This window comes from Haematobia irritans, chromosome 4, assembly GCF_050003625.1.
Source record: "Haematobia irritans isolate KBUSLIRL chromosome 4, ASM5000362v1, whole genome shotgun sequence".
Lineage (NCBI taxonomy): Eukaryota > Metazoa > Arthropoda > Insecta > Diptera > Muscidae > Haematobia > Haematobia irritans.
In genome coordinates this window covers 226902929-226922995 of record NC_134400.1, presented here as the reverse complement: position 1 = coordinate 226922995, position 20067 = coordinate 226902929, and the positions used below count along the sequence as shown (strand labels likewise).

The window sequence follows — 20067 nt, the reverse complement described above, 5'->3', positions numbered from 1 at the left end:
AACTCTTCGTTTTCGAAGGCTTGCTAGTGATTCGTTAAAGAAGGTTTCGCGATATCTATAATTGATCGTTAACGTATCTATTTCGAATTCGTTTTCGTATTCGATATCATTCCGCTTTCGAAGATTTTCTATACTGTTTTATTCCCATTTTGTTCCCATTATAAGTTGTGTAGTAAAAGAAAATTTTCAAGTTTGTTTTCATTTTATTATAACACAATATAGATAATTATAATACAAAATAATATAGATATTAGTGTTGCGAACAAAATACTTAAAATATTTACATTTGGGAGTATATATTTAAAGTCATTTAAGGCATTGCATTGACTTCTTTGCGCGGAATTTCTTATTAAGCCGGTCGTGGCTATGCCATTGAAAAGGACTATAGTCAATGAGTAACGTTTTCCTGGATACATCTGCAAATTAAACAAGAAAGAAAATTGATAGTTTTTTTAAAGATATATAAATAAATTACTTACCTCTTTTAGATTCGCTAAGACACTTCACCCGCACTTAACAATTTCTTAAACTGAAATTACTTTTTTATCTCTGTCTTTGTCAAAAACAAACATGGCGGAACACCAACAAATAAGTCGAAAAATATTCGTTATTACTTCGAACCAACGAACGTTCGAAATTTTTCTATTATCGAACTTTTCTCGAATAATGTGCGCTTTAAATTATTTCGAAAAATGTTCGCTTTAGCGAACCTTCGCCATTTCTCGGCACTTTGGTCGGGTGGGATATTAAACAAATTGAGGATTACAGTTGATAATTTGTTGCTAATGTGTTGAATTCTACTGTTGAGGGTAATGTCTATCTTCACTTGGAAGAATGTTTGAAAAATTGTTGAATTTTAACATTTTTTAAACGTTAGTGTTTATTGATTTTTAATTTAGAAAATGTACCTTCCAACACATATAGATAATGTACCTTCCAACACATATATGATTGATTTACTAAAAAAAGTACCTTTGATTAAAAATACCCACCACTGTTTCGTATGTGATTAATTTTACAAGTTGTTAGGTCCAATAAAAGTGAGAGAGTGTATTTCATTTGGAAAGTGGAAAATAATCAGGAAAAAGACCTTTTTATTGTCAAATTGTGTATAAAGACGAACCAATCTATCCATATATGCCAAATCGTATGATATTTATAAATAAGTAATCTTTCTTCAACTGGCGTACATACATAAATCGATTCCTGGCTAAAATAGAACGATTGAATCTGTTAAGGTAAAAGAATATATAGTTGTTTGCTTGTATAACACTATAAATGGCTATATTCTGTAATGTGTTTTTTTGTAATATTTTTATTTCTAAATGTTTTGTCTGCTTTTCTCTTCTCGAAATTCTGCACGACTTGCTAGCTCTCATGTAACCTCTTATGAGTTAGATGACGTGACAGTTTGATTAATTCAACAGACGTGTACTTTTCATAAATTCTTCAAGAAATATTTTTACATTATCATCTTAATATTTACATTTATATTATGTTATCTCCCACAGTAAAATATATGATCGTACTTCATAGATTCCTACGAAATTAGTGGACAGCTGTTAACGCTCACCTGATCTAATTCCCCTTGAGAGTGGGTGTGATAGTAAATAAATACATACGCACATGCACTATGGGGCCAAAGATCCATTGGTTACAATAAAATCGGATATCTATTTTGGTCCATGCCATACGTAATTATTTCCGATAGTATTACTAACTCAAAGTTTTTAGTTTATTATGACGAATCACAGCAAATGACCATCTATCAAAAAATATATAATCATACATAAATAATGTAGATATTGTTGATCCAACATAATTACGATCACACTATGCTCAAAATTTCGCTTATATGTGCAAATCGCCTTTCAAGATTTCAAATGTCAAAAAAGGTGATTTTGTTCGTAATGCGTGTATGGCGTTTAAGGGTACAATGCTCCTTAATCCTATGTTCCCACCAACTCGTTTTCCTCATTCGTTTTTTTATTTTGACATATATTTTGAATAGGGTATGTTATTCGGGTTTTATTCCAAATTAGGTGGGTTCACATTCTAAAATTGACGTGTTTTGCAGAAAAACTTGTGTTTTGAACTTGTTTTTTAGTACGGCGAAAACGACTCGTTTTGAAGTGCTTATAAGGGGAAAACATTTCAAACCCCAAAACATGCTTGGTGAGAACACCATATAAGTCGTCCTTCACCCATGTTCTAATATCCACTTCAATTCCACTTCCACTATTCACGTCAAATCCACGAACGTGAAAATTTGGTGTTCTTAATTCCACGCTCTTTTTTGAACTTTTCTGTAAACAGCTGGGTTGCACGAATCACCCAAAAATTCACTAAGGCGGAAATCAAAATAAATCAATAGACTTATTATAATTTATTATTTTTTAATTAAAAATGACGCAGTTTTAATAAAACTTATGTATTAAATATAAAACATTTCAAATTTTTTACGCGAGTACTTTTTAAACCGGAAATACACCCGTCTTGGACATAATTCAACTTTCACCAAAACTTTTGCAAGTGAATTGATTTCACGAAAATTCCGGTGAAAGTGGATTGTAGGACACGAAAATCGTGGAATTTATTCACACTCACCTGGAAGTGGATTTGGGAACATGGGCATTTGTCTCCACACAGTCTTTTCAACAAATCTCTGATAATGCTCATATTAGCACATCAGTACAATTTGTCGAGTCCGAGGTATTACATTTCCATGGTTAAAGCGCTCTAATTTGATGTAACAATTTATGGATAAGATCATATGGAAAACGTAATTATTTGCCCGAGTATTATCATATTGCTTATATTTATTTATTTACTTACTTACTTAGAACCATACCATAATAGTAGAATTACAAGTAATGAAATCTAAAGTAGAGTTAAAATTATTTAAGGACAAAGTCCAAATCATGTAAGTTATTTAATTTATTAAATTATTTAGGTGCTATCAAAAGTGGCCCATGATTTGCATAGGTACTCCTATGGAAAGGTATATTAAATATTGAAATCGACGCAAACATATAATTTCAACTACAAAACTTTTACCAGGTAGAATAAATCTCTGTTAACCATGGTACAATTATTTGTAAGATAGCCTCACTAGCCCAAAAATAACAACAAAAATATACAGCTCATCTCAATGTCAGCAAAAAGTAAATAAACAAATGCAAAAAATTTTTGAAATCTGTATCACGCATGAGAAATGCTTATTAATGTTATGGAAATAAATTAAATTAAATTTACACACTTATTATTTTATGTATCTTTACTTTGGCTTTAGTCATGTAATACATTTTTTTATTTGGCCTCATTGGCTTTGTATTACGATATAAATGGAAATTGAATTGAAAATACATTTAGAGTGAAACATATTCAACTCTGTGCAAGATTTTTGGCCATTTTCACAATTTACCAACTTGTAGGTTAAAGTGGCAGCCCGATTAAGATTCAGGCTCACTTAGACTATTCAGTCCATTGTGATAAAGGTTAGGTTAGGTTAAAGTGGCAGCCCGATTACCAACTTGTAACAGGATATCTACGTATTTATTCCTTGTATTTGAGTTATTTCCGATATTTCTAATTTCAATGTCAACAATATGTTTTGACGTTTCAAATGTCAACAATATTTGACGTTTTGATGATCTCTTTATAGTCACCTGTAATGTATATTTTATATGGTACTCTCAGCATTACAAAAACAACAATGTCAGCCGCCACGTTGTAATATGTAACGGTTCGCAAGCATAATAGAAGTAATTCTTACCGCCAATTATGAGAACCATATTTTCAAGTTTCAAGTTTGTTTATAGTTTCACATACAAAAGATTACAATCTCATAAACACAGTATGTGATTCAAGATGATTAAACAAAATATTTAGGATACCATAAAACAAAATAAGGATTGATAACATTAATTAGATATAAAAAGAAAAACATAATAAAAAAGTAAAGCGAACATAATTTAACAATAAAACTTGCGATAAACAAAAAAAATTTAAACATAACAAAATGTAATGAAATATGACGAAAAAATAAAACAAGAAAATAAATTGCGTTATTCGGCGTTTAAACAATGCTTAAGGTTGAGTTACATATCATGCGTTAATCCATGCGTTGATGGATGGGTTGATATTTTTCTGTTTGAAGCACTCTAACAAAATGTTGTTAGTATATTAATGTTAGAATTAAGAGAATTGTTTTGAGTAGTATTTAACATGTTGTTTTAAATAACTATATAAGGCCTATGTAAGGCTTAGTAACATATAAAAATAAATAAATAAAAAATAACCGTTTTCAGATTCAATTTCTTGTCAAATATCACTATAGATTTTAAAATTAAAACTGCAATGTTGATTATCAATTTGACTATCATATTAGTTTTTATTTAAAATATTAATAAAGACCGCCATTTTGATTTTTAAACCGTAGTACAGTTGAAAATTTCATTAAATAATCGTCAAGAAATTTGGCCATAAGTCGTGTAAGAACTAAAGTAAATTTATATATTAAGGTGAGTATTAAGTTCGAGTTTAGCCGCTAAAATCGTAATTTTTTCACTAAAGGCCGGTATGCACCTCTAGCGAAATTTTCGGTAGCAAAAATTTATTTAAGTCTAGAACAAAAAAAAAACTATAGATTTTAAAATTAAAACTGCAATGTTGATTATCAATTTGACTATCATATTAGTTTTTATTTAAAATATTAATAAAGACCGCCATTTTGATTTTTAAACCGTAGTACAGTTGAAAATTTCATTAAATAATCGTCAAGAAATTTGGCCATAAGTCGTGTAAGAACTAAAGTAAATTTATATATTAAGGTGAGTATTAAGTTCGAGTTTAGCCGCTAATGGTGGGTATTAAGTTCGAGTTTAGCCGCTAATTTTCACTAAAGTGAAAACTAAATGAGTAAAAAACGTCATAAAATTATACATATTTGTCGCAGATTTCATTATAACTTGATGGGGAATATCCCAAAGCAAATTTTCACAAAATTTATATTCCTTAAAATGGATTATTAAATAAAAGTAATCGTGAAAACATGACGATTTAGCGGCTAAACTCGAACTTAATACCCACCTTAAAATCGTAATTTTTTCACTAAAGGCCGGTATGCACCTCTAGCGAAATTTTCGGTAGCAAAAATTTATTTAAGTCTAGAACAAAAAAAAAACAGGGCTGTGTACAGAAATTTTAAACCAGCTAATCGCTTTTAAAAATTGTTAATATATGTTCCAAATATTCCTCAAATAAATTGTTTATTATTTACAGACCTTTTAAAACTTTTACGCACACAATGATTGTAATAAATTAAATGTTTGCTGCCAAAATATGCTTTTGACAACCCTGTTATTTTCATTAGAGGTGCGTACCAGCTTACGAAATTGAACGCTACCGAAAATTTCGTTAGCATAAATAGCAATGCATTTCTTATGGGAATAAAATTTTTCGCTAGAGGTGCATACCGGCCTTAAAGTGAAAACTAAATCAGTAAAAAAGAGAAAATTATACATATTTGTTGCAGATTTCATTATAATTTGATGGGGGATAGCCCAAAGCACATTTTCACAAAGTTTGTATTCCATAAAATGGATTAATAAAGAAAAGTAATCGTGAAAAATGACGATTTTAGCGACTAAACTCGAACTTAATACCCACCTTTATGTCAAAACATTTTCTATTCAAAACTGTAATCATTTCTATGACGCATTATTTTTAAATGTGGAGAGTTGCCATAAAAACTTACCATGTGCCAATTTTGAGATAACAGCGATTCATTCATGTGCCGTTGTTTGAAATTATGTTTTGTGACGTACCTATTTGTTTACTTGAATTTTTATGAATGGCTATGTGTGTTTATGTGTCTATATGCTAATGTGTGTTGATATTTGAACAGAATAACAAATGTTTCAAGCGGTATTAACAATATTTGAGTGACAAACCAAATCCAGATTATTAAAGTGAGAAATTAAATAATTGTTAAAAAATGGTAAATGTTTTTAACGTCAAAAGCAAAGCAGCCTATATAATTCCTTGTTTCCAGTTAATAATTTACTGCAATATATAATTTAACTGGTTTTGCGGACACAACGACAGTTTTACCGGCTATATTAATCATCAGGCTATCATAAGAAATTAAACGATCAAAATCCCAATTAATGTTTGTGAGACTTATTAAAGATTTTTCCTTTTACATTTTTTTTATACAGTTGCCTTTTTAACCCTAACGTCTACTGTTTACAGAAAATATTAAACTCTAGATGTTTCTTGGCTATTTTTCGAGCTTTGCAAGATTGTCTGAAGAAGTCGAAATATTATTGAGTTCGTGTGCTCCGTTTGTTAGCAGCATTTTTTAGTTCCGTTATTCCAGAACGCATTGAAATGGCATCATCTTCAATAATTTCAAATAATACTATATCAACACACAATCCCCCAGCAGTTAATGGTACTAAATCAAGTTCAGCAAACAGCTCGGCACCTGTAACTCGTAAACGTTCGTACGAAACAGCTTTAACAACGGCGTCCATAAATATTGCATCTGAATCTACTGAAGTTAGCGCTGAAGCACAACAAAAAACCAAATCAATGAAGCCTCCTGCAGCTGCTGAAGATTTAACCTCTTCGGAAAGTCATTTTTCCACAATAAAAGATTATACTCGCACAATTTCCCAACATGAAATCGAAGAATCTGGAAGCGATGGTGTTGTACATACAATAATATCATCAGGAGACGCATCCAGTAGCCCCATCAAAAAGAAATATGTACCTCCAATATCTTTGCAAAATCTACCAAGCGTCAGTAGCGGTTCTTCAGATATTCAGGTGAGTTTCATTATTCGTTAATGTGTATGTATGTGTTATATTGTCATGTAAATACATTCCTCACATTTGCACGGGTTACACAATTGCCCAGTTTTGTTCGAAATGAGACAAATTGTCTCGGTTGTTGTATCACGTATAGGTATAGTAAGATGAATAAATAACACATTTTTATTATTAAGACATTTAGTTGACATCCCCAACCCCAAAGAGGTTCAGGTATAAGGTCTGTAGATTTGACAAGGCATGCGAATAGATGCCCAGTGGTATGGGGCGAATGACCTATTTTGGACATTCAATTGGAATTGCTGGGTTCAGGAGCGAGTTATAACTATTTAATATATTCTATCCTCGGGCCATATCTTAAGAGTCGTACTTACAAATATTTTTACCTGCATATTTTCCGACAGACCAATTTCGTTGTGCATTACTTTAAGTAGTACCACAACCCATTCTCTTTTTCATTCTTAAATATACATTTGCATTGCTTTGTCTAAACTTTAAATTGATTGGTCAAATTGTATGCCGTTTTTCTTCATTTAACGGAGCAATTCTATCGTCTATCGTCAATTACTTAAAGAGTTTGGATATGTTCGTTTTAATAAATTTTAATAACTCAATCAGTTGCATGGATTGATTGGAATCCATTAATGAAACTTGATACGTATTGTATATTGCCGCCAAATTTCACTTTCGCATGTCGTTTTTGTACATATGTACAGGGTGGTAGCAACCAACATCAGTTTGCTTAATTTCTAACCCGCTTTATTCCAGAGGCAGTTCATTATTTTTTTTTATAAGCTTACAAAAGCATTTTGATCTAATGCATTCCGAAAAAAGGTTATTATTGATGGGATTCGTGAGTGCTACTTTGATTATTTTTTATTAGCTGAAAAACCACAAGTGGCTATCGAGAGAGCCCTCCAGCATTTTAATGTCTTCTTGTACCATTGCTCATTACCGTGATAGTGGCTGGAATTGGGTTTTCCGCCATGATTTGTGAACAAACAAAATGATCGGCCAAACATTCCTGCCGCAAACCGTGGACATTCAAACAAGAAGGAATATCTAAGAATGGCTTAAAAGGAAGGGTCTTCACTTCATTGTACCGCACAGTAGCCACCAAAATCTCTGAATCTCAATCCTATGAACTTTTACGTATGGGGCATTTGGGAGAGTAAGGTTAGCACTAAAAAATACCAAAATGACGGATCATTTCACTATGGACATTCTCCTGGAAAGAACCAAAATACCGCAGAGCTACTTTCGTGTCATAGCTTTGTCCGCCGTTTGAAGGCCAAAGGTAGCCAATTCGGACAAATTTAAACTGATTCTAAAATTTGATATTATTTTTAATTTTGATGTTAAACTTAATTAAAAAAAGTTTTATGCTTTACTTTCCTGAATTACATATGAGCCACCCTTTATGTATATATACACATATTACGAAAATCTACTGAATGCATGATGGTCTACATTCGTACATCTACATCTGACATATGTGATACGAACGTGGTCATATAAAATGCAAAAGAGTGCGAATAACACTGATATGGAAAATTTTTATTTTTTAGGAATATTGGCTTTATAGACACTCAAAAATTGCAAAAAAGCAAATGGGAAATTATTCGATTTAAGGAAACTTTGTCATACTATACTATAAAACATAATAAAAAATAAAAAAAAAAAAAACAAAAATAAACTTCGCACCTTTTTTTGAGTGCAGGTCGCAATTATTAATCGGGAGAAATCAAACCGTTAATTTCAATATACACTAAAGAAAAGCTGAAGATATGGTTCATGCTCCAGATGACGACTGTGAGTATGATGACATCGAGACGATATCGAAAAGTAATATTATGCGATACCTCACTGACGTGAAAAATATCATATCGCTTCAGATTTAAGGGGTATTTAGTTCGAATCTGCAAAAACAGATTCAAATTATATTTTTTTGTTGAAAATTTTATTATAACTTGATGGGGAATGATCCAATGCAACAAACAAGTTTATTTTCTATAAAGCGAAAAATGGTTGTTTTAGTGCGAAAATGGCAACTTAATACCGGCCTTTGGATATAACACCCATATCTTTTTAACTTCCAATTTTTTTAAATACAGATATAGTAAGGATATTTTTAACATATTGTTTATCTTCCATACATATGTATCTCCCCAAATCGTCCCGATAATAATATTGTCTCTCAAATGCGAATAAGGAGTAATTCATGCTGTACTTTCAACGTGCAAGTTTTTTGTAGAATAACTTTTTTGTTAATATGTAATAACTTCATAGGCTCTACACATTAGACCTAAATCCACATTTGTCGAAATTTGAAATCACGTTTTTATAGGCAAATAACACTTGAAATCTATTTAGAGTGGATTTTGGAAGCATAATGTTGATACCATTTAATAAAAGAACACAGTTGAGGTGCTCAATTTGCAAACGACTTTTTTGTTTTGGTCATTTTTTATGAAACTTGACGCTGAAAATATACATGACAAATATTTAAGAATACTCAAATACTCATACTCTAATATGATTAATTATGAATTTTTATTCGACTTCGTATTTTCCACCTTACTCATCATCTCAGGCGCCTTTATGATCCGCTCTGATTAGTAGCAACAGATATCAACTATACCTATACCAATTAGCCTATTGAGCGAATTTCTCTCTTGTCAATGGACGGTTAAGCTCAATAATAATACCCTACTTTTTATTGGTGAAACCGAACATCGTGTCACGCTATATGTGAAATAACTTTGAAACTAAGAAATTTCACCAGCATTACTTGGGGGAGATAACCACAGGGGAAAACCATTTTTAGAGGGTGGATCTCATGATACTTTATGCAGTATGAACATCTTGATGCAAATTTTAAATATTCGTCTGCATGGATAATACCTCATTCACATTACATTTCCAAAACCCACTTTAACAAGATTTCAACTGTCATTTGCTTTTGTAAAGTAATTATCTTACATCTGCCATATATATAAACGTGTCTTTTGAAGACGTAAAAAAAGACGTGTTTGGTATTTTTTACTTTTCCTGAATAGTATACAGATCAAACTAGCAATTCATAAAATAAAATTACTATGGATTGAGACGATTCGCCCTAATGTTCGCTGTTCTTAACAAGACTAATTTCTTTTAATTGACACAAAACTAGAGAAGAACTCAATTATTTGTGAGAACATCGCCACAGTTATTGGAATCACAAACACATTGAAATAAGTCACACTGTGTCCGAAGTAAAATAAATTTGCAATATCGTAGTAAGTCAGTTATCGGTAGGGATCGGAACAAGAATCAACGTTTGCACCCGTGCTCAGTTCTAAAATCTTGTTTTATAAATTAAAAAATATCATATCTCAATACGTTTATATCACAGCAAAAACTGTACTCAAAAATATTTTGTGTGTTTTTATATTATTTGAATTCCACAAGCTACTTCCAAAACATGGCACACACCATAAGAACACTGCCTTTATATATGGATTTTAAAGAATATGTAATTATATAAAATATAATATTTCAGTGAATTAATGGTTTACGGTACGGTTACACTGGGCAAATATTTGACAGAAAACAAAACAAGAATTCGTCAGCACAATCATTTGTGTCATTAGTAAAAGCTACATTTTATTTTTTTTTTGTTACATAGGTGACGGAGGTATTTAGGTGTGTTTTGAGAATTCATGCCGGTAAATTGTACGAAAACACATTCGAAAGAAAAGCAATAACTCAAAGTCAAATCAATTTAGGTTTTTCTATTTTTGTCTTCGTCTCTTTTGTATGGGAGTACATTAATTTTCAAAGAAAAAATTAAGAGTTTTTTTAATTTTTTACCTAAAAATTTATTCAAATTTTTAAAACATTCGACAGAAAAGTACGAAGTGACTACTAGCCTTTCGAAATAGTTCTTCTAATAATTTTCTTTCGTTTGACATACGAAAGAAAGCTTTTGTATGAGATAGGGGAACAGGCATCAATATCGAGGGCAACATTCTTTTTGAAAATTCTATTTCTCATATCATGGATGCTGCGGCCATTTGTGAAAACAAATGGATGTAGTGAAGAAATATAATAATACATTAATTTAATGACAAAAAATTGCTTGAAATTTTTAAAATAAAAAGCAACAGACCCATGATGAATATAAACTACTCTAGGGAGAGAGGGGTAAGTCAACATTACTAACATAAAAAGCTAGTAATGAGACTTATAATACATTATCGTAACAAGCGCATTAATATTTCAATTTTCAATTCAAACATTTATTTAATCAATTAAGTCCTCTTGGACCATACATTGATAGCTTTGAACTCCAAAACTAAAGTATTAACAAATATGCAAAAAAAAAAATACTTAAAACTAATGTGAATACAATATTCTTAATAGGTGATAAACTACACGCACATTTCTTTCCCTAATCACAAAAATACTGAATGGTTTTCCTTTTTAAAACTTACACAAAAGTTCTTATAATCGGAGGGAATCATATGAATGATCTTTCCAAAACAAGGTGTGAGAAAGATTCTATCAGAATTTGCGTATTACGAGTAGAATACACAAAAGTTCTTATAATCGGAGGGAATCATATGAATGATCTTTCCAAAACAAGGTGTGAGAAAGATTCTATCAGAATTTGCGTATTACGAGTAGAATTTAATAAATTAAAACATTGGAGGTAAGCGGGTTCACCATTATGAAACAATGCTAAAGAAAAAACAAAGGCATCTTATACTTAGGAAGTCGTATTTGGCTGTATCTTTAGCCAAATAATTGATGCGTGAAATACATATAATTACGCCTGCAGTTACTACCATAGACGTACCTTAAAATACTGTGAAATAAAATATAAATAAGTTTTAAATTCAATAAAAAATAAATAAGTTATGAATTTTATTTTTAACACACGGTTCCAACTATATAAATTATATATTACTGATTATGGTAAAACTGTTGTGGTAGCCACTTGAAAAAGCTGATGTAATAATGATTAAGTTCATCCTGACTTCGCCCCGGCTTGAACGCAGGCGATTATCACAGGATGTATGCAATTTTTTTGTCAGTACCACCCCGGCCGGGAATCGTATCCGACACACTCGTCATACAAGCCTAACGCACTTCCACTGTGCTATTAAAGATCATAGGTTAAAATTATAAGACGAACCTGTGATATCTGTTGTAATCACGATATTTTCCTGAAATTTTTTTGCCGTATCAAACATCTTTTTTTCAATACCTTTTTGTCAAGCCTCACTCCTTATTCTGATTTAGTATCATATAGAGCGATCTACGTATGTTAAAACTTGAGCGCATATGAATTTAAAATTCTATCCTACTTCCCTGAATTTTGGAATATAAAGTTTTGTTTTGATATAAAATTCTTAAGAAACTCATAAATAGAAATCAGGAACTGGTAAAAATGTTTCTGTTAAAATTAAGCGATTTTGTTTTTGTTAACCGACAGTTAAAGCCTAACGAAGCTACATGAAATGGCTGTAAATGGGAAAATAATTCCAACTAAATATATTATACGAGGCTACAATCATAACGGAATCGAATTTCCATTTTATAAATAAGAACCCGCATACCTACATACACAGGAAAACACTGATAAAACCAATAAAATGAAGAGTTTTATTACAAATTTATTAATAGTTTTTTTCTTGGAGCATAAGGCATTTACTTCGTAGTTAGTGTAAAAAAAAGAGTATTTTTTAAGGATGGTATCAATTTTAATTTATAATATATTTGATCCAACATATTGTATTTGATCCAATTAATTTTAATTTATACAATTGTAGACCATCTGCAAACCGGCTCCCTTTTCAACTGATGAAGAAGCAGTATGTGAACGAGAACGTTGTGACTATACTCAGAAAATAACATACCAAATGGCTCGGAGTGGCAATGCAAATAGACGGGTTCGAGTTTATGCGGATGGCATCTATGATCTGTTCCACCAGGGCCATGCAAGGCAATTAATGCAGGTGTGTATTTCTATGTGATCCATGTTCTCAGAAATATATAGAAAGCTTTGGTGTTTTTAGGCCAAAAATATATTTCCTAATGTTTATTTAATTGTTGGAATATGCAATGATGAACTGACGCACGAGATGAAAGGGAGGACAGTTATGAACGATTTCGAGCGCTACGAGGGTGTGCGACATTGTCGCTATGTGGATGAGGTGCGTCTGTCACATATAAAATAATTAAATGTAAAACAAAATATTCTGTTTTATAATATTATTAATTGAACAGATTATCGCGGATGCACCTTGGACTTTGTGTGATGAGTTTATAACTGCCAATAAAATTGATTTCGTGGCACATGATGACATTCCTTATACCGGAGAGGGTACTGATGACATCTATGGATGGTTAAAGGCTAAGGGCATGTTTGTTGCAACCGAAAGAACAGAAGGTGAGTTTAAGTTGTGTAATAGAAAATTTTTTCTCCTTAGTGTAAACCCTAAATATTCACTCACTGAATTTCGTGAGAATTTTCTTAAAAGAGAATTAGGTATTGACAAGGTCCAATAATTCCTTGATTCCACATGAACATAAGAAAACTTAGAGATAATGATTTATTATTATTTTTAGTATTGTCTATGTAAGACCTTCAGTTTTATATTGTTGTTATTGTAATATTGTGCAGTGTTTGCCCTCCATGTTATTGTTATGGGTTTGTTAGGACATGTTATGGGTTTGTTAGGACTGGTATAGTTTGCCTCACATAGACTATTTAATTGATTGTGATACAAATAGTGAATTCTCTTTTGTCAATGAGTGCTGCCCGATCCTATGTTTAGTCCAATGACGAGAGTTTCATATTGCGGTGTTATCCCTTAGAGAAGATATGAAACGCTCAGAAATATCTAAAGAACTATTTGGTGTTTGGTTGGAACTGGGATTGAACACTTGGCGCTTTGTGTGTTATGCGGGCATGCTATAACATGGGAGGTGTTCAAAGTATTGTGGTGGTAAGTCGGGCAACACGGCGATAAAAAACGATGTTGACCGAACTGACTTCAAATGACTTACGATAATGAGAATAAGGACAAAACAAGTAAAATGGGCTTTATATTGTGTAGTATAGGTTAGGTAGGCTCGCTTAGACTAGTCTGTCTATTGTGATACCACAGTGGTGAACTTCTATCTTATCACTGAGTTCTAACCGATTCTATGTTTAACTCAATGACAAGAGACCTACTTTTTATAGCCGAGTTCGAACGGCGTTTCACATTCCACTTAGCTTTGAATCAATCAGAAATGTCACTAGCAGTACTGAGTTGTGCCAGGACGTGTCATTTGGAATGAGTCCAAGTCGTGCCCTAAATTGTAAATCTACCCCGTCAATAATAAACCCATGTGTAAGTGGCAGGTCCCCTCTATGCGTTTTGATCAAAATTGGGGCTAGTCCATACACACCAGGGACTAGTCCTGTACCGGTCCTGGGGTTGACACAGTTTTCCTATACACTTTGTTAAATTTCATCCGAATCGTACACCCCAATAAATAATAGCATAAATAATCCAAATGTAAAAAATCGTTAATTATAGCGATATTTCTATTCTTGTTAAGCTAATCTTGTAGTTCAATCAACATATGGTTTTAACCTGAAATCAAAACAATAATAAGGATTGAAGAGAAACCAAAAATGATAGAATAGGAAGATGTGAAATGACTTATTGTTATTCTTTTTCGCCGAAAAACCAAAGATTTTGCAACTTTTTTCGGTTTCTCTTTTCATTTTGCATTCGAAATATTTTATTAACAATTTAGTGCAATCGACACAGAAATGTTGCGTGTAGTTTTAAGAAAATAAAAATTGTCGGCATTAAACCAATAAGTTCGGTGCGCTTTTCCTACAAGTATGATATTAATCTTTGGTTTCTGATACTAACACATGCACACTCCATTTCACATCTTCCTAGTCTATCGTCTTTGAGAGAAACCAACAAAACAAAAGAAATGAAGAAAGAGGGAGAGTGCTCAAAATAAACCCAGCCAACGGCAATCAAATCGATATTTGATTTGAACAAAGGAAAAGTTATATATTTGTGCAAATTTATGATGGCAAAGACGACTATCGAAATCCTTTTTTAGGGAGGTTCAAGTTTAATTCACATTGGGTTTAGTGAATTAAACGAATTTATTGTAATATTTGCCTGAGTTTCATTGCAAGTAGAAGATGCTGATGAGGATTGTGGGAGTTCCGAAACGATCTTCATCCAACCACCTTGAAGTCTCTATGACTATGACAAACATACATTTCCTCTGAGGGAAAAGTACTAGTCTTGTAGTTTGGTCATCGTATGGTTTTAAGCTGAAGCCAATACTAGGACATATAAAATATATTTATGATTAATTTTTTATCGCTGTTACTCTACTCAACAGGTGTATCTACTTCGGATATTGTAGCTAGAATTGTTAAAGATTACGACTTATATGTGCGACGAAATCTTGCCCGTGGCTACTCAGCAAAAGATCTCAATGTATCATTTTTATCGGAAAAGAAGTTTCGCTTGCAAAACAAGATGGATGAGCTTAAAGATCGTGGCCGCAGGGAACTGACAAAGGTTAAAGGAGACATTATAACAAAATGGGAAGAGAAATCTCGTGAATTCATTGATGCTTTCCTATTGCTTTTTGGACGGGATCGTCTCAATCATTTATGGAATGAATCTAAAGGTAAATTAATACAAGCACTTAGTCCTCCTGGCAGTCCCAGTGGATCAGTTAATGGTGATTATCTCGAATACGACGACGAAGATGACGACGTCGATTATGAAGAGGCTTTGGAGGAAGATGTAACAGAGAGAGATTTAAGCGACAACAACTGTTCGGATGTAAATATGCACCGGGAACATTCTCCTCGTGGTAGACGTACTTACCATCGAAGAGTCATGGACAGCCCCACAATGTTGAACAAACTAACTCAACATACTCCCGAAGACGGTGATGATATTGAAGTGGAACGTAGAAGCAATTAAACCCATTTTATTAGGCTAAACAATTTAACTGAACAGAGATAAGTTTGATGTAGCATAAATATATACAAAAACTATACCCTCTACGCTTCTTGTTATGTTTTGTACGGGAAAGCCTATTTATTATTTATTACAATTAAACATTATACGTATATTAATAGTTCCTCACCTTTAATGCGTTAAGCAAGTTCTATTATATTTGAGGTTTGTAGATATTCATATGCATTAGTCCGTATACTTCGATCTATTTTATGTATACGTTTCCAATGATAGTAGATGAGTTTGAAATTATTATTTTTTATTATGCAGTTAATTTTATCTTTAAGAGATAAATAAATGTTCTTTGCAGCAAGATTAGAGAATAAACGTTTTCTATTATAAATAAAAAACATCCTAATTTGAGCTATCTCAAATTTGAGACATAATATTATTTTTCATCACATAATAGTAAAGTAAAGTAAAGTAGGCAGACAGGCCGTGTTTGAAGATTGGTCATATGGACAAATTCATGAAATAGCTCCCCATCTACCGATTCGATATCTTAGGGTTGGATCATCGTAGTAGTCCGAGTCATTTCAAATTTCGCTCGACACCACGCAATCAAACGTGAAATCCTCACCAAAATGCAATAAGATGCTTAAATGCTAAAACAAATCGGTAAGTATGAACTCAACTTTTACTTTTCATATACACCAAAACCCGAAACCACTCCGTTGGCAAAAAATAGCGTATTTTCTCTTTTTTAGTGTCTATCTTTGACACACAAACAAAACTGAATCAACCGATCACAAAGTTGTCATAAAGGATTTTTAGTGGAAGATTTCATCAAAAGGTGGATATTAAGTTTGTATTACCTCACTAAAATAGCCATTTTTCACGGTTAGTTTTCTTTAATAATTCTTTTGAAAGAAATTTGCCAAAAAAATTTATAATGTTATTTTGCTCTTACAGATGTGTTTTTGATTTTAGCGGCTAAACTCGAACTTAATACCAACCTTATTTTATGCCGATAGTATTAAATAAATGTTATTAAGGCAAACATAAATAAAAACGAATGAAAATTAGTTTATTTCGAAAATATACTCTACCGACAAAATCGGTAGAGTATATTTAATTTGGTATTACGTTTTACACCACTATAAAATGAAAAAAATGAATGTCATTCATTATATGAAAACATTTATTTTGTAATCTACTTATAGTTTTTTAATTGCACAATCTGACACTTCTTCAGTGATTCTCTACATAGGGGACATTCAAAACGCTCATCCAACCAATCTAACAAACAACTCCAACAAAATAAATGGCCACAGGATGTTAGACTTGTATGCATTCGTGGTTCTAAACATAAAATACAAGTACTTGGAGCATCGCGGTCATTTTCATTTTGCTTTGTGTAAATTTGCTTTTTAATAAACCGGTGCATAGCATTTGTCACTTCATATCGCTTCCTTTCACGCTCTTTCCATGTCTCCAATGCTGCAAAAACTGCGGAAAATGTTACTTGTAAAAATGTCACAACGCCCAAGATTTTGTAACCATACAAAGAAAACTCTGGTTGCAACCAATGACGGATTAGTACATAATTAATTCCTGTTAATCTTTTTGAGATTTGATACTTGTCGGATCTGAAGTAAAATAACGATTTGTGCAATGCCTTGATATATGTTGGGGAAACCAACATAAAAAGTATAACAGATTTAATTTTTTCCTTTGCTTCTGGTAAAATATCTTCGTGGTCCTCCACGTATTTATCAAGTTTTTGTAAAACTTTTAAATACAAAGCATCGCCTCCAAACTCCAGAAGTATTGCCGACAGCTGCAACTGTAAGGAGAAAGTTTTATTGTCTTTATTTTTTAAACTTGATTTAGAAATTCTTTCACCAGTCGGCCAGGAATCTGTTTGTAGTTTGAATCAACCTGTATGATTCCGGTGTATTCTTCTCCAAGTGTTTGCAAATTATTTATTGAGGCAAACCCATGATATGTTATTTCGGCTATTAGTTTTGTTAACAAATTGTACTTTATCCAATTCCGTGGGCCAGTCAATCGTAAGATATCAGAAAAATCTTCTGAAAGCTCATTTGTATATCTTGAGTCTTTCTGTATTGAGCGTACAATTTCTGGTTGTCTGGCACGAGCATTTCGAAAATCCATTTTCAGTTCCAATTTAATAAAACATTTATTTATTTACATAGTACGGGCAAAGTTCAAACTCTTCATCTTCTTCTCGTCTGACGTTCGAGGTAGAACGCCTCTGCTTTCATATCATTCGAACTTGTCTTGTTCCAGCTGATCTGATGCGAGGGGTGAAACCAAGAGTTTCACCCGGATATAAAATGTCATATACATATATGAGCTTTAGAGAGGAATCTCTGTAAGATCTTAAATGCCTCGATGTTCTTGGTGCGGAGGATTTCCTCTATGTTGCGGGCAGTAATGCCAATTCTATAAAGATCCTTAAAGAAATTCTCAGTCGGCCATCAACCAATCTGCATCTAAACGAAACATGGTCGATAGTTTGAGAGAACCCACAGTCACATACAAGGCATATTAATTAAAGGTAAAGTCACGAGCAAGCGTGTGTACACCCCATGATATTTAGAAAGTCAAACTAAATAACAGGTCACTTAAGTTGACATTTTGTGTATGTGTAGTGTTGTTGTATTGTAACACAATGTAAATAAATGCAATATTTAGGTACACAAAGAATGTAAACAAACCTACTAAACGTAAACAAAGCCTTTGACAAGATGAATGTCGATATTAGTCACCTGATTGCATGACTTTACCTCTTTAATATGCCTTGAGTCACATAGGTGTGTTGGTGCAAGATTAATGACGAACAAGTGGGCCTTAAGCTGATTGTGGCCAAATCTCAGCCTGTTAATCAGGCATATAGTATTTCTTTGCAGCGAGCTATCTTTAAACCATGGAGGGGAATTAACGTTAGGCTCCAACCGAAAGAGGAATCACCCAAAAGGGCTCTCTCGCCACTTCCTCTGCCATACTTCATTGGTTCTTTAACCTTAAATCAATTAGAATTTGGAAGCTCGTAGTTATTCTCTCGTATACGTATCGTATCGTGGCAACTTTAACCGAATGGTGTTTTCTTTATTGTTGCAAATTAGTTTTCTGCAGAGATTTAAATTTAGTGACTTCTCTAAAGTGTTGATTAAATTTTTCATATTGACGTACCAATTATTATAAACTATTTGAAGCTGTTCCAGTTAATTGTCAACCATTTTTTCATCGGTCAGCTTTTTAATGTTTTCAAGAACGTAGAATCCATAATCTTAGTTTTCTGCAAAGAGATATACATTTACCCTGCCAACATTTTTTGAATTTGGGGGCGCTTCTAAGAATCCCCACTACGTCGAAAACAATCGTATACAACATCAAAAACTCGTCGGAAAAGCGCCGTCACTATTGAGAAGTTGTGCCACGCCAAGTTACTACGAAAAAGTTTCTCATCAGTGCAATTATTAGGTGCCTATTTAGATCAATTTCGAAGGACGCCAATAAGAACCCCTGCAAACTATCAGAAAAAGTGCATTTTAAGGTAATTGTAGAAGAATCATTGTGGTCAAGTAAAAAACGATTGTGTAGATGTTTATTGATTTGATTAAACTTTTATAATTTCTTATAAATATAACATTTTTCGGTTTATCTCATCACATTTAACATAATTTTTTGCATTCATAAAATAATGATGTTGAGTTTTAAGTAGCAAGTTACATATTGCAGCGTCTATCAACCAGTTTGTTTATTTTCGATGGAGACAGCGTGCCTGGAAAAATATTTGAAAAACGATCACTTTATTCTATTTGGAAAGTCGAAAATTGTTCACCATATACCTTTCACAATTTTAAGCGTAATATCTATGTTTTCAGAACTTTATTTTCGTTTTTATTTAAAAAAAAAATATAACAAGCTGGTTGCGCTTGGCGTTTCACAAAAAATAAAATGGCTCTTCTAACAGTAGTAGTGGCAAAATACTTTCATGTACATTTTTTACTTTTTGATATGCTTCCCCCATCACAGTTCGCGATGGTTGTGGTGACATTTACGAGTCTGTGGTAGCGATGAGGATGAAATGGAACTTTGAAATGCTGACAGGGGTTATAGGTGGGTATTAAGTTCGAGTTTAGCCGCTAAAATCGTCATTTTTTCACTATCACTTTTCTTTAATAATCCATTTTATGGAATAAAAACTGTGAAAATT

General features: G+C 32.5%; 2 protein-coding genes across 3 annotated transcripts; one reads left to right on the top strand and one right to left on the bottom strand.

The window, feature by feature from the left end:
• Nucleotides 1-1005: 1005 nt before the first annotated feature.
• Nucleotides 1006-16255, top strand: LOC142236466 (choline-phosphate cytidylyltransferase A-like). 2 transcript variants are annotated; one of them, XM_075307690.1, is made up of 6 exons: nucleotides 1006-1238; nucleotides 6256-6834; nucleotides 12654-12839; nucleotides 12900-13037; nucleotides 13111-13273; nucleotides 15250-16255. In XM_075307690.1, exons 2-6 carry the CDS (start codon nucleotides 6394-6396, stop codon nucleotides 15843-15845), a joined length of 1524 nt encoding a protein of 507 aa, XP_075163805.1. In that variant the 5' UTR covers nucleotides 1006-1238; nucleotides 6256-6393; the 3' UTR covers nucleotides 15846-16255. The 2 variants fall into 2 exon arrangements, with proteins under 2 accessions (XP_075163805.1, XP_075163806.1); XM_075307691.1 differs by having other exon boundaries at nucleotides 6222-6834.
• A 749-nt stretch (nucleotides 16256-17004) lies between these two features.
• Pex10 (peroxisomal biogenesis factor 10) lies at nucleotides 17005-18090 on the bottom strand. The gene is made up of 2 exons (XM_075307694.1): nucleotides 17727-18090; nucleotides 17005-17667 (listed from the first exon to the last, which is right to left on the bottom strand). The coding sequence occupies exons 1-2, from the start codon at nucleotides 17997-17999 to the stop codon at nucleotides 17035-17037; spliced, it is 906 nt and encodes a 301-aa protein (XP_075163809.1). The 5' UTR covers nucleotides 18000-18090; the 3' UTR covers nucleotides 17005-17034.
• Nucleotides 18091-20067: the final 1977 nt, after the last annotated feature.

Coding starts and splice junctions, on each gene's coding strand:
- Pex10 (XM_075307694.1), bottom strand. CDS start 17,999: ATGGATTTTCGAAATGCTCGTGCCAGACAACCAGAAATTGTACGCTCA. Junction 17,668..17,726: donor AACAGATTCCTGGCCGACTG/GTGAAAGAATTT, acceptor TTCTCCTTACAG/TTGCAGCTGTCGGCAATACT.
- LOC142236466 (XM_075307690.1), top strand. CDS start 6,394: ATGGCATCATCTTCAATAATTTCAAATAATACTATATCAACACACAAT. Junction 12,840..12,899: donor ATGCAAGGCAATTAATGCAG/GTGTGTATTTCT, acceptor TGGTGTTTTTAG/GCCAAAAATATATTTCCTAA. Junction 13,274..15,249: donor TGCAACCGAAAGAACAGAAG/GTGAGTTTAAGT, acceptor TCTACTCAACAG/GTGTATCTACTTCGGATATT.